Here is a 16,039-nt window from a genome sequence, read left to right as displayed (position 1 = left end):
TAAAAGTATGACACAGATGTCATACTCACAACTTTACATTATGCTTAACATAATTGTTATTACATATTAAACTCTTGTCGTGGGTGGGACAGCAAGAAAACATGGTTCTGGAGATTATATTCTTTTTATTTCTGGGGAGAAGTTACTCTGTGAAGTTTATGTAGTAGTTCTAATAATACAGATGTGTTTTATGAAATAAAATTCCCTGATGTGAATACACTGTAAGAAAAAGATGAATCGGTAATAGTTTTTGCTTAAATTGTACTTAAATTCTGTCATGAGTAGGACAAGAGCTTGTCATTTATTTTTTTTTTGAAAAGCATCCGTTCTACCTCATAGTGTGAACAAGTCCTTAAGTTGTCTTAACTTACAAGGATATGTTTAGTTCATTTAATAACACACAAATACTGCCAGGTATGCAAGCTTCATTTCCTACTTATTGTTAGAAAAGAGTTCGTGAAATTTTGGATTATTTTGTTGCTAGAAAAATAATTTGACTTCATCCAGGGTAAACAGTTGGGTTAATATTTTTCCCCTCAACAGTTATCTCACCTTAACATGAAGTAGAAGGTGATTTTGCTGAGAACCCATTTCTTCACAAAGTGCCTCAGACATTTGAGAATTGAGGCTTTATGTCTAATTTCAATATAATTTTAATAACATATGATAATACTTTGTGTAATTCTGGGAACATATTTTTTGCCACAATTTGTTCATGATGCATAATGCAGTCAGTAAACAAAATGTCTGGATGACCACCATTTTTCACCTTTGCAAAAGTTCCTGAAAAATGTCCTTAAAGTTTTGTTTGCGGTACTGTCTGTGCATATCTCATTACATTTTTTCCATTCAATTCTGTGTTCCAGGAAATAACTATTAAGTGATTTAAAAATCTCAGTGCTAGTTAAGTGGAGTGAACTAAGTAGTTCTTCCTGTAACTCTCCTTCACACTCAACGCTCACAAAACAAAGGAGAAGCACCTTGTTACTTACATCCATTGATTTGTCAAGCTGAATTGAAAATGATGAATTTTTCACCATTTTTATAATTTGATTTTCAATATCTTGTGCCATGTCTTCAATTCTGTGCTTGACATTGTTAGCAGACGTAACAATTAACTTTCAGTTTCTGTACAGCCTGCTTTCCCAAAACCTCTTCATAGGCTTGTAACATGCAAGGCCTAATTGATTCTTCTCCAATCATATATGGATTTTTATTTTTCATGATCTGAAATGCTGTCAGAAGAAGCCTTTAAATAGGACTTATCTCCAACAGTCATTTTTGTTAAAGCAATTACTTGCTTTTGCATATTTTCATGTATTTTTTGAAAATATTTAAATGGTTTCTTAGTTAAATTTGAGTGTTTTGATGACTAAGTGTCTTTTGGGTTTCAAAGGTTTTTAAGAATAAACTCTCAAAAAACACAACACAATGCAGCTGTGAATGCAGCTTACTACCAGGTTCTTTAATAAATCCAAATTTCAAGTAGTTTGAATCATATTTTCTTGTTATTTGAGTTTTTCTTCCTTGCACCTCCAGTTCAAATGATCTTCCTAATAGTACCTGGCGAGTACTGTGGAGGCTCAGAATGATTGATCAGTTTATAGTTAAGTGAAGCACGTGTATTAATATTGTTAATATTATCGTTATTTATTATCTTTTGTATTAAAAAAGAAATAAGATTTATTTGCTTTTTTCTGTCATGGGGTTTATTGTATTCCCAAATCTTAAACCAAACAAAAAATTGCAGGTATTGAAGTTAAACTGTTTGATGCCATTAAGTATAAATGTTAAAGAAAATATACAGTTATATATAAGTAGTATAGAAACCTCAGGTTCACGGCCAGGCCAACCAGTCCTGCACAAGCCACTGGCCGTGAACCCGTGGTTTTTTTTCACGAGAGCCACCCCCTCTTTGCAGTTAAATTTTCCCCATGAAAAAGAGTGTATCTACTACAAAAAGCACCGCAAAACATGACTCTGTTTTCTTCAATAAAGCAATACATTAAAGACTGGCCTAGAACCTGAGTCAATAACTCAATACATTAAAGATGATTGGCCTAGAACCTAAGGTTTTTTTCACGAGAGTGACCCCCTCTTTCTGGTTAAATTTTCCCCATGAAAGAGTGTATTAATCACAATTCTGTATCACAAAAACAAAATAAACAAATAACTAAAAGTTCTTGAAATAAACTAATTATGAAGGTTGTTTTATTACTTTGCCGGTTAACGGTGAGTAAGCCACTATATTTTCATATATTAATAAACAATACACGATTGTATTGGGTTTATAATTCTCTTCAACTTCAATATTAATTTTCAAATCAATAACACCCATTTTTATCGATTCATCTTGTCGTGAACAATCAGTCACGTATAAGAGATATTTGTTTTTATAATCTGAATATGTATATGGTGAATCGGTCAATTTATAATATGATTATTTAAACTCCACAAACATCTTGTACATCAACATTCGATCTTCCTCTAAATCCTGATGTGGATAACAGTTTGAATTTATGAATACCTTAATATTTTTAACGTTACACGAATCAAATTCTGACGCGTTCTTTGGACTTTATTTAATCTATCGGTTTGAAAGCCTACAATAACATTTCTAGGTTTATCTAATTGTGATGATGTTTTTACATTCCAAGTCATAGATTTTGTTTGTGGGACTGTTGGATTCTGATGAAGTTTCCAACTTCTAAATGGTATACGCAACTCTTCAATTTTTCTCTCAATTTAGCCAATTCCAATTGATATTGACTCGATACCTTTAAATATGGTACAAACCATACAACATTGTTATTTCTAGTCTACATTTATGATCTGAAACTGTGGCCAGTATTGCGTTTACATCATCACTAGTACGTTTCAATAATAATTCTTGTCTGTTGTTGTTTATAATTATCTTTTTATAGTCTTTAGTAAAACCCAACAACATTGATAGGGGTGTGTATAAAGTAAAAGGACCATCATCATCTATATTAATTTTATTTACACCATTAACCCAACAATAGAATCGAATTATTTGTTATTGAAATCACATTTTTCATAATAGAGGTCAGACCTAAGTTTCTCATGCTGGCCACCTCTTGCCCGTTTATTTTATAAATTATCTCATCGAATAGAAAGGCATCTGCAAAATTAACTAATTCCGATGTTGTTGATTTTTTATTGTTTTCACCTATAAGTTTCCCATGAATACGTAGACAACTATCACTCGGAACTGTATACTCATCCATTTGATTCATTCTTATAATCTTATCACCCGTTTTGAAGTTATTTTCAAATGGAGTGTGTTTATGTATTTGCTTATATGTTAACGATTCGTCTGTAGATGCGACTTTTTTAACATTATAATAATTCATCTTTCAATCTATTTAAGAAAAATTAATTTTTTATTTCAACAACTTATTGATGCTTTTTAATTTTTCCCCAACAATTTCAAATGCTAGAGATTTTGATTTTTTAATGCTTTCCTCTGTCAATTTATAAGTTTTTTAAACTCGACATCATCATCACCATCAATTATATATAGTATTTCTAATAAAAAGAAAAAAAATCAAATTGTAATAACTTGTTTACATTCTCTCAATACGAACGTCATGCTTACTCGTTCACCACGTAAATTTAATAACTGATCTTTCTCGTTGGTCAGTTTTATTATTTTTTTTTTTGTCTTCAGTCATTTGACTGGTTTGATGCAGCTCTCCAAGATTCCCTATCTAGTGCTAGTCGTTTCATTTCAGTATACCCTCTACATCCTACATCCCTAACAATTTGTTTTACACATTCCAAATGTGGCCTGCCTACACAATTTTTTCCTTCTACCTGTCCTTCCAATATTAAAGCGACTATTCCAGGATGCCGTAGTATGTGGCCTATAAGTCTGTCTCTTCTTTTAACTATATTTTTCCAAATGCTTCTTTCTTCATCTATTTGCCGCAATACCTCTTCATTTGTCACTTTATCCACCCATCTGATTTTTAACATTCTCCTATAGCACCACATTTCAAAAGCTTCTAATCATTTCTTCTCAGATACTCTGATTGCCCAAGTTTCACTTTCATATAAAGCGACACTCCAAACATATACTTTCAAAAATCTTTTCCTTACATTTAAATTAATTTTTGATGTAAACAAATTACATTTCTTACTGAAGGCTCATTTCGCTTGTGCTATTCGGCATTTTATATCGCTCCTGCTTCGTCCATCTTTAGTAATTCTACTTCCCAAATAACAAAATTCTTCTACGTCCATAATATTTTCTCCTCCTATTTTCACATTCAGTGGTCCATCTTTGTTATTTCTACTACATTTCATTACTTTTGTTTTGTTCTTGTTTATTTTCATGCGATAGTTCTTGCATAGGATTTCATCTATGCCATTCATTGTTTCTTCTAAATCCTTTTTACTCTCGGCTAGAATTACTATATCATCAGCAAATCGTAGCATCTTTATCTTATCTTTTCACCTTGTACAGTTACTCCGAATCTAATTGTTTTTTAACATCATTAACTGCTAGTTCCATGTAAAGATTAAAAAGTAACGGAGATAGGGAACATCCTTGTCAGACTGCCTTTCTTATTACGGCTTCTTTCTTATGTTCTTCAATTATTACTGTTGCTGTTTGGTACATGTTAGCAATTGTTCTTCTATCTCTGTATTTGAACCCTAATTTTTTTAAAATGCTGAACATTTTATTCCAGTCTACATTATCGAATGCCTTTTCTAGGTCTATAAACGCCAAGTATGTTGGTTTGTTTTTCTTTAATCTTCCTTCTACTATTAATCTGAGACCTAAAATTGCTTCCCTTGTCCCTATACTTTTCCTTAAACCAAATTGGTCTTCTACTAACACTTCTTCCACTCTCCTCTCAATTCTTCTGTATATAATTCTAGTTAAGATTTTTGATGCATGACTAGTTAAACTAATTGTTCTGTATTCTTCACATTTATCTGCCCCTGCTTTCTTTGGTATCATGACTATAACACTTTTTTTGAAGTCTGACAGAAATTCCCCTTTTTCATAAATATTGCACACCAGTTTGTGTAATCTATCAATCGCTTCCTCACCTGCACTGCGCAGTAATTCTACAGGTATTCCGTCTATTCCAGGAGCCTTTCTGCCATTTAAATCTTTTAATGCTCTCTTAAATTCAGATCTCAGTATTGTTTCTCCCATTTCATCCTCCTGAACTTCCTCTTCTTCCTCTATAACACCATTTTCTAATTCATTTCCCCGTATAACTCTTCAATATATTCCACCCATCTATCGACTTTACCTTTCGCATTATATATTGGTGTACCATCTTTGTTTAACACATTATTAAATTTTAATTTATGTACCCCAAAATGTTTTTTAACTTTCCTGTATGCTCCGTCTATTTTACCAATGTTCATTTCTCTTTCCACTTCTGAACACTTTTCTTTAATCCACTCTTCTTTCGCCAGTTTGCACTTCCTGTTTATAGCATTTCTTAATTGCCGATAGTTCCTTTTACTTTCTTCATCACTAGCTTTCTTATATTTTCTGCGTTCATCCATCAGCTGCAATATATCGTCTGAAACCCAAGGTTTTCTACCAGTTCTCTTTATTCCGCCTAAGTTTGCTTCTGCTGATTTAAGAATTTCCTTTTTAACATTCTCCCATTCTTCTTCTACATTTTCTACCTTATCTTTTTTACTCAGACCTCTTGCAATGTCCTTCTCAAAAATCTTCTTTACCTCCTCTTCTCAAGCTTCTCTAAATTCCACCAATTCATCTGACACCTTTTCCTCGGGTTTTTAAACCCGAATCTACATTTCATTATCACCAAATTATGGTCGCTATCAATGTCTGCTCCAGGGTAAGTTTTGCAGTCAACGAGTTGATTTCTAAATCTTTGCTTAACCATGATATAATCTATCTGATACCTTGCAGTATCTCCTGGCTTTTTCCAAGTGTATATTCTTCTATTATGATTTTTAAATTGGGTGTTGGCAATTACTAAATTATACTTCGTGCAAAACTCTATAAGTCGGTCCCCTCTTTCATTCCTTTTGTCCAGCCCGTATTCACCCACTATATTTCCTTTCTTCCCTTTTCCAATGCTTGCATTCCAATCTCCAACTATTATTAAATTTTCATCTCCTTTTACGTGTTTAATTGCTTCATCAATCTCTTCGTATACACACTCTATCTCATCATCATCATGGGCGCTTGTAGGCATATAGACGTTAACAATCGTTGTCGGTTTAGGTTTTGATTTTATCCTTATTACAATGATTCTATCGCTATGCGCTTTGAAATACTCTACTCTCTTCCCTATCTTCTTGTTCATTATGAAACCTACTCCTGCCTGCCCATTATTTGAAGCTGAGTTAATTATTCTAAACTCACCTGACCAAAAGTCGCTTTCCTCTTCCCACCGAACCTCACTAATTCCTACTACATCCACATTTATCCTATCCATTTCCCTTTTTAAATTTTCTAGCCTACCAACCTTTTTTAAACTTCTAACATTCCACGCTCCGACTCGTAGAATGTTATTTTTTAATTTTCTGGTGACCCCTTCCTTAGTAGTCCCCACCCGGAGATCCGAACGGGGGTACTAGTTTTCCTCCGGAATATTTTATCAAGGAAGGCGCCTCCATCATTGCTATATGAAAATGCAGAGAGCCACATTTTCTTGGAAAAAAAGCAGCTGTAGTTTTCCATTGCTTTCAGCTGCGCAGTACTCAGAGGACTGAGTGATGTTGATATGGCCGTTTAAGTCATTCTGACTCACGCCCCTAACAACTACTGAAAGAGCGGCTGCCCTCTTTCAGGAATCATTCCTTAGTCTGGCTCTCGACAGATACCTCTCCGATATGGTTGCACCTTCGGTCCAGCGACTCTGTATCCCTGAGCACTCAAGCCCCCTCACCAACGGCAAGGTCTCATGATTCATAGAGGAGGGTTTTATTATTAAGTTGTTAATTTCTTTTCCATCTACTAGTACAAATGTAATCTAAAATGGACATTCTTCAATCATTTCACCAGGATCTACACTCAGTTAGAAATCATACAAAATGCTATCTTGTTTCTCGTTTTTATATCCACCCGAAATGATATTACATTTACAGGAGCTATATTTATTATTCAATCTGAGTGATGTGTTAGATTTGGTTTGAGAATTCTCGACCCATAACCCAAGAGACTACCAATCTTTATCTGAAAAATCTGTCCACATAGTGCTTTTAATTTCACATTGTAGCATATTGGTGTTTGCTCACAAAGTGATTGATTTTTTAAATTTTATTCTGTATATATTCACCAATATCTTCAATTTCATAACTACCCGTTGGTATTGTTATGTAATTTTTCTTTGTAAATTCATAATTATTATTTTCATCTTTTTTAGCATCTTTGTCGAACGCATAACAGAATTTATTATTTTAGTTCTCTTCAACATTTGGAATTGTGCTGGCCGTCATCAACCATTTTAATCCCAATTCATATTGGCCTTTTGAAAGGTCTATTGGAGGAAAAAATGCTTGTTTAATCAACAAATCATTTCTATCAATCGATTACAAACACGACATCTAAAATAAGAAAAATAAAAATTTTAAATGTATAATTTATTCAGATAAAAATTCTAAACACAATCGACCGCAAATTACATCATCATCGGCTTGATGTCTGTTATAATTGTACGTTACATTAGATTTTCCAAAACAATTCATCAATTCTGGAGGTGGGTGTATGTTTCCTATACTATCAAAATAATCTACATTTTTATCGATTTTTCTAAAGTAAACCCATTGTGTACCACAACCCATTGAACCGTCCAAATTGATTATAGCACGTTCATTTTTTCCAATCTTTTTTGGTAAAGCATCCAACATAAAAACATCTCTAAAATGTGGAATTTTCAATTGTTTTGCGTACTCAATCAATTCATCGTCATATAAAGCATGCCTCGGTATTGAATCTGTTATCTTTTTTTACTCTACCTCCACTTTTCTTTAATTTTAATCTGCCCCCAAATTTAGATTTTAATTTCATCGCATTTGTTACAGCATATGCAGCCGCTCTTTCAGTCAAACTACTACATGTTCCCAAGCTTGCTCAGCAAGTGCATTATCAGCTTGTGCTCTGGTTTTGGTGTCTGAATATTTCGAATAGGCTATATCATGCAATCGGCTATTTACATGCATCATCCAATTTATTAACGCCTTTATCTCCACGTTTTAATCTTTTATCTAATTTCGTCTCAGGTCCACAATAATTATAACTGGTATATGTGCTTCAACTGGTAATAAATCTACAACTTTATTCACCACAGAACCAATAATACCACAGCCTTTTTTCTTCGTCTTCGTTATCTTCTTGTTCATGCCTAAATAAAAAAAATTAATTTCAGTTTAAATAAATTATTGATATAAAAATTAGCCAAAGTCGGAATCCCGACTGTGGCTTTTAACTAGGAAGAAACCGAATCTCATATTTACACGTTGGCTTTTAACTAGGAAGAAACTGAATCATTTGGTGGCTCGAATTCGACCCCCCAAAATATTTCTTATAAAGTAAAAAAATTTCTCAATAAAACAGATTATTTCACAGTTTTAGTTGGCTCAAATTCGAACCAAGAAAATTTTCATATAAAGGAATCTTTGAATGTATTTCATCATGGTTTATCCAGTATTTTTAATTTAGTCATTTCATTTTCTTGAATCATTGCCCCGACAATGGATTTAATCTGGTTCGCGATGAGATCTTCTGTAATGCGCCCATTTAATTCATCGTCTATATACTTTGTAATTTTTTCTTTAAGAGGTTCAAGGGAATCTTTCATAAATTCAAAACAGTTGTATCTGCAAGTTTCATTTTTTCATCCTCTATATATTTTTTAATGTTTACATCAAGATTTGTTACCTCCTGAGTTAATCGTTCTAAACCCACAAACTTTTCACCGAGACTGTTTGTGTATTCATCAAACATAAGTTTACATTGTTTAAAATTCAGTGCATCCTTATCATCGATAGTAGCAGATATATTACACAATCCATGGTGTTTTATATCAAAATTTCCATCTGGTGTGAGTGAAAAACCTACTCCTCCTCATCGACGACTTTTGCCTAATTTCATTCGTGACATTTCTCTATATAAAAAAATAAAAAATTAATATTTAAAAATCTATTCAAATTCAACATCTTTCAATTTTTTTTAAATTATGGATATGATTTCATTTGAAACGCTCTTGTTTGCATCATTATATTCACCCACAAGTGTATACAATCTATCCCAACTCATTTGGGTCGTCCCATTATAAGTATACTGGATTGTAATTGAATTGAGCATGTAACAACCCAGAACCACTAAAATACGTGAATGGTGTTTTTATGGGGAGATTGGGTAAACGGGTTTTTTGAAGGGAACAGTTTTCTAATCACTTCATTATATATAAAGGATTTATTCGATTTTACTGTATCTGTATCATGTTGGACCATCAAATGAGCACCAGTATATTTTAAAATTTCACCATAAGCTTTCATATCTGCTCTGTGAACCTTTTTCAAGTCTGGATTTTTATAAACTAACAACTCTAAAAGACCTGGTGTAGCCGAATAGATTACCACCCCCCCCCCCCCAAATGAATTTTATCATTCATAAATTCAATTTTAATATCACCCAAAGTACAAGTATCTGTATTTTTATCTTACTTTACACTATACATTGCCTTTTTATTATGGAAGTAGATGAATTGGATTTTTTTTCATGATCATTGGCTAACACAAAAACAACACATATTCATAAACTGGATAATACTTATTTTCTCAGTTTTTAATTAAAAAAAAAAAGAATTGCATTCAGAATCATCCAGATCTCTTGCACAGAAAATCTAGCCTATGGAATAATTGTAATTGCACAGTAAATTGTGAAAACCAACAAAATAGAGTTAGCAAAATTACAGTAAAAGATGTTAGTCATGTTATATCTAAAAAACAACTGCTAAATTAATAAAAATAGAATAGTTTATTGGAATCCCTGATCTGTTATTTACATAAGTCAGTAAAATTATAAATAATGAATATAATAATTAGGGATTTAAAATTCAGTAGGTAACTTTGGATGATAAAATTACAATTCATAAGAAAATTTCTGTTATTACAGAGAAGTGAATTACAGCAAAATTCTACTTCCTCTATTTACACAGCTTAACTATGAATCATTTTATGTAAATTAATTGAAACAAGAATAAATGCTTTTTTAATACAAATTTTTAATACTTTTTTAATGTGTTTTGCAACTACATAAATTTTCTCATTAGTTAATGTGATTTAATGTTATTTACAGAAATTTGATTTTGTAGCTTTAATTTAGCAATTTACCAATCCCTAATTCTTAAGATTTTTTTAAAATAGAAAAAAAATCACTCAGCTGGAAGTTAAAAATATTGTTTAACATTAAATATTATTTACAAAACATGACGCAAAGGAATGTATAAATGTTAGAAACAAGAGATAACTATTAAAAATTAAAAACACGACTGCCAAAAAAAAAACATTCCTGACAAACATTTTGTTCTGTTTACGTTCCATCATGATTTTATATTATACTAGCAATACCCCTTTTCAGTTTTGAAAATTGAAAGATTGGTTATGAAGATATAACAAATTTTCCAAATAACCATGATCTGTTAGATCAAGAGTGTACCTGATGCATGTAAAAGTAGCCTTCAACCTACTAACAAATATCCCGATTGAATTTAGAAAACCAGATGATTGTTTATAGAGATATTATAAGAGCACCCCATTGCACCTTCCCAAACAATGCCCCAGAGGCATCCTGCTTGTTACCAATGGATGTTGTTACCAATTGGTTTAGCCTCGCATAAGGTGCTCGCATCACCTCATCACTCTAGCTTCACATGCAGTCAATCCCCACAGGAAGCCCATTATTGTTAAACAGAAATTATTTTAATTTATTTAGTATTAATTTATTTTATTTAACCTAAATTTAATTCTATTATTTTTGTAATAATATTTATTAGATTGATTTGAATCATTCAGTTCAAATCCAGCTCACACAGTGATAGAGGCTCACAGTTAATTAATTCAATTCATTAAAGTTTGTGCTTCAACCGGCAAATCTCCACTACTACATATGTTTTTATAAATATATATATATATAGCTTATGACACCTGGAAACATAAGGATCCATTGCGGGGTCATTGATCTAAATTGGTTCGGTTGTTGAGCTCCTACTGTGGAACATACATACATACACACTAAAAACATTGTACTCCTATTTGGGCAGTTGTGTAATAAAAGCAATTACAAAAATTAAACAAAAGAAAGGGATTAATAGTTAATATTTTGCAATAAAATTGTGGTGTAAAGCAGACCAATGGTGGTGCACTGGGCGGCTGCACATAGCTTTTTCAATGACTCTCTCCTACTAGAAGCAGTCCATTGTCAAATAACTTACAGAATATTTAATTTTTAAGCATAGATTATTTTTATTTATTTATTATTTATTAATAAAAGAAAGGGATTATTAGTTAATATTTAGCAGCAATAAGAAGCAACACCAACAAATAAGACCAAGAATAAAGAACATGCTTACATGATTGAACATACTGCCCGTCAAAAAATCATAAGATTTTTTCTTAAATGTTTATAAACATTAAATAACAACAGTAATGTATAAAATAAATTAATAAATTTTACTACCATAATTCATTCATTCAATATCATAACGGATCTTAAAACACTATTTTCGACACAAATAAATCGATACTGAAAATATTATTGATTATCCTTTTAGAATTGTATATATGATTTTTTGTGGCTTTTACTTACAATTAAACATACATATTTATGAAGCCTATGACACTTCCTGTAATGTAAGGATTCCAATGCAGGGCCATACATCTAAATTGGTTCGACCGTTGAGCTGTACATTGAAATAAACAGATATACATACACCCTTAAAACATTACACTCCTTTTTGGTCAGTTGTGTAAAACATAATTACCTTATTTTTGGAATGAATGATTTATAATAACAGGTGTAGTATAGTTGTGGGTTGTAGGTACCTCCTGCAGCAAAATAATTCTTTTTTACTGTAAAAATTGTTGTAAAAAGTAGTTTATGAATTCAAAACTTAAATCTCATGATCACTCTCTTTTTTTTCTTTTATGACATGGACTACTTTAGTATCAACGTAAATGTACTTATAGCTTGTATATATATATATATATACAGAAATGACATTTATTAATGCAACACTTTACAGATGTAGAGTTGTCTGACTAAATAGGCTATTGCGGAAAATAGTTGTTAAGTAGATTTTCCTTACCTGAGTATTAAAAAAATGCCTACAACTGACCTCATCCTCCAGATCCGGTTAGACAAGGAGTGAAGCAAACCCACATTGTTCTTTCAAGAGATAAATTTTAATTATAAAAATATGTAAGGTAATTTTAACTGCTTTCAACAAGCATAGTATGGTGTTCAAATTCAAATGCAATGTACATCACTACAGTATTATTTGAATGTCACATTTCATATGAATAACTCGTTTTGTTTAAATCAGTGCTATTGGGTTTTTTGGTTTAAATCTTATGGTGACTGAAGCTCATGGAAAAAAAATTGTAGTTTATCCTTTACTTCCTTTTTATCGTAATGGTTTCTTATTTGATTTTAACTGACATTTGTCCATCATTTAAGATAGTGAAAATGGTGTGTTATACAGTTATTTTGAAGAAAGCATTTTTACCATAAAACAGAATGGATTGCACACATTACTCAGTTGTAGAAGAGTGGTAGCTACCATTTGTACATTGGATTTATTTTTAAAGTAATATAATCTTAAATTATTTATATATAATTGTTATTGTCATTTGCAATATTCATTTGGGTTAAAGAAATGAGGGTTAAGCTTTCTAATAGTAAAATATAACCTGATTCTATTTTTGTTCTTTATTTGTCATACAAGCTTTTATTGTCCATTCTTAATTAAATTATTTATGCATAGAAAAAAAATCATAATTCACTATCTGCAATGTTGAGGTTTTAGATAATTCACATTATGTTATTTTCTGGACTGCAGTATAATGATTCAGTCTTGTACAATCAGTTCTATACATACTGTGCTGTATTTTCATCATCTGTCTGATTTATTTATAGTTACCTATGTTTATTATGGCTCTGTTTCATATTTCGTTTAATTTCAATTGTATATGAACCTCTGCATAAAGTTTATACTTTATATTTGAGTTTTAAAGTGTTTTTTATTATAAGTATCTATTCTTCATGTTTAGGATTATTCTCAGACTGAAGATTCTTCTAAAAGGATAACAGAAGACAACCTTTTCTTATACAACCAAAGTCCTGCTTCAGGTAATAAAGGGATTGCTTGTATCGCCTTGACATTTGTGGGTAAGGATGGATATCCTATTCAACAGAAATGTTGTTTACCCAGTGCTAATGCATATAACACTGAACCACTGTTATTGCATCAATTTCATACGTTTACTTCTACTAGCCGATTTGATCCTCAAACAAGTCATAATGATGGTTTTAATACGAGTGATCATCAAGCTGCTGGTAATCTGATTTCTTTTCATATATGTATTTATATAAATAGTTATTTTTTGATAAGTTAAAAAGTATGCTTCACTTGTATTTATTTGCATATTCTTTCCAATATGTAAGGCAGTCACACAAAAGTTACACAATTAAGGGTCTGAAAACTACTTTCCTAGAGCAGAAATGTTTTGAGAAATAACTGCTATTATTAGACACTTAGAGTTTATGTCAACGTAGTACATACCACTTAATGGAGTTTTGCACTTTCAGGAGTTTTCTATAGTTCTAATCAATACTATTCCTTGAATAGATATGTGTTAGTATTGAAAACAATATTTAAAATTTTCACAATATTTCATGTTTTTGCTAGATTATTATAATTGATTTGAATGTTATTTTATGCCCTTCCTAGCACTGTCACTCTAACATTTCTAGTTGATGTATTTTGGAGTACCTGCATTCTCAAAACTACTTTTAGCACTGAGTCTTCCTGAGTTAGGATCATTGAATAATTAGCGACATTAAGCTCCTTCCACTCTCCATCACTACTGTCATGATCTTTTCTGCTTTGACCCTCCCGCTCTAACAGTTATACAATTTCTTGAAATTAATTCTTCCGATTCTTCATTTTAACAATTTAAAATTTGTAAATGTTACTTCGGATTGAGTTTTTATTTGTTCATTATCTCCTGTTCTTTTAATGTTAACTTTAATATTTCCACATTTTCTAGAGTATTTAAATGTTTTCCTTTTTCTCCATAATGTAATATTTTCATGGATTTTACCATTTCATTGGGAATATGTCCTTTTTCTATCATACGTATTGCATAATTTGAATCATTTTCATATTTATATGATCTTATATGTTCATTAAATTTTGTTTCAAATGTTTTCCCCGTTTGTCCTATATATATCAAGTTACAATCACATTTTATTTGGTATACTCCATTTTTGTGGTAATTTTCTTTTTCTTCCATATTATTTCTAAATTTATTGCTGATTATTTGCTGTATTATTTATGGTAAATGCTTTATTTATGTTATATTTCTTTAAAAAATCCTTTAGTTTGTATAATTCTTTTCCCTTGTACATAAATTTTGCCCATTTTTCTTCTTTTGGCCTATTGTTGCTCCTTTTTCGTTTTTTTTTTATTGAACCAAAGATGAAAAGAAGAAAACCAAAATTAGTGAAATTGATAAAATGCATAAAAATATCACATTATGCAGAAAAAGAAAACTTAAATATTCTAGAAAACATGGATAAATATAAAAGTTAAAATTAAAAGAACAAGAGATAATTAATGAACAAATAAACACTCAATCTGATGTAATATTTAAAAATATAAAAATTGTTAAAATGAAGAATCAGAAGAATTAGTTTCAAAAAATTATATAATTGTTAGATCAGGAGGAACAAAGCAGAAGAGGCTATGACAGTAGGTGTGGTGAGTGGGTGGAGTTTAACATTACTATTTATTTGAAAATCCCAATTCAGGAAGACTCAGTGCTAAAAGTAGTTTTGAGAACGGAGGTACTCTGAAATGTATCAACTACAAATGTTAGTAATAGTGCTAGGAAGGGCGGAAAATAACACTCAAATCAGCAATATTTAATGATGAACTCTTAAGCACATTCTGCATTCTATTAGGTAAATTGCTGTGGAATATTTTCTGTTATTAATTCAACTGAGAAGATAATTTACTCAATTTGATTCTTAAAAATAGTGCACTAATAGTATTGGCTGTTGTAGGATTTAAAATAAAGTCATTGATAATACTGAATATAGTCTGTTAACATTTTTCTGTCTTAGTGGAAATGATTGCAGAAATTTGAGACAGAATCACAAAAACATGTATTTAAACTGCTGTACAGCGATATAATTTTGACTATATTGATTGACCTACAGACTAGATATATCTAAATGATTTACCCCTTGCAGATAGCATTGATGGAAAACATATATAGCTTTTAGTTTTGAAATATAGTTCATCTGCTATTTTGTTCTCATCCATGAACATGTTGGTTGTTGTGAAATTATATAAAAATTCAATTATAGTTTTTAAATAGTTTTAAAATTATTTAAAAAAAATTACATTCTTAAAAGAGTCTAGGATTTCAAATATGGAACATTAAATTTTTCTCCCTTTTTGCCTTTTTACGTGTTACTTTGGGAAGTGATGATTCATTTTTTACCAAAATTGACTAAAATTATTTTTTTTTTTTGTAATGAAAGATATACAGGTAAAAAAATGTCTTATATTTTGTTGACATAAAAGGAAGTTGACATCTACAGAAGGGTTTTTTCAGTGGTATAAATATTAATATTAATCATATTGTGAAACATAATTAAATCTGATTACACTATTTTTACGTAACACTGATTGCTAAAAGTTAGACTGTAGTTTATTCTGTGGTTATTTTCATGCAGATGTTAATTAATTTTTATACTAACTGAAGGTTCTCTACAAGGCTT

General features: G+C 31.0%; 1 protein-coding gene across 2 annotated transcripts in view; it reads left to right on the top strand.

Annotated features, from left to right (window-relative positions):
• LOC142323459 (KICSTOR complex protein SZT2-like) overlaps positions 1-16,039 on the top strand; it is a 342,875-nt gene that overhangs the window by 233,420 nt on the left and 93,416 nt on the right. For both annotated transcript variants that reach the window (XM_075363101.1, XM_075363100.1), the window contains one exon: positions 13,300-13,585. In XM_075363101.1, coding sequence (XP_075219216.1) covers positions 13,300-13,585 — 286 coding nt within the window. The remainder of the gene's footprint in view (positions 1-13,299; positions 13,586-16,039) is intronic.

Source organism: Lycorma delicatula, chromosome 4, assembly GCF_047948215.1.
Source record: "Lycorma delicatula isolate Av1 chromosome 4, ASM4794821v1, whole genome shotgun sequence".
Lineage (NCBI taxonomy): Eukaryota > Metazoa > Arthropoda > Insecta > Hemiptera > Fulgoridae > Lycorma > Lycorma delicatula.
This window is presented reverse-complemented; position numbering and strand designations above follow the sequence as displayed.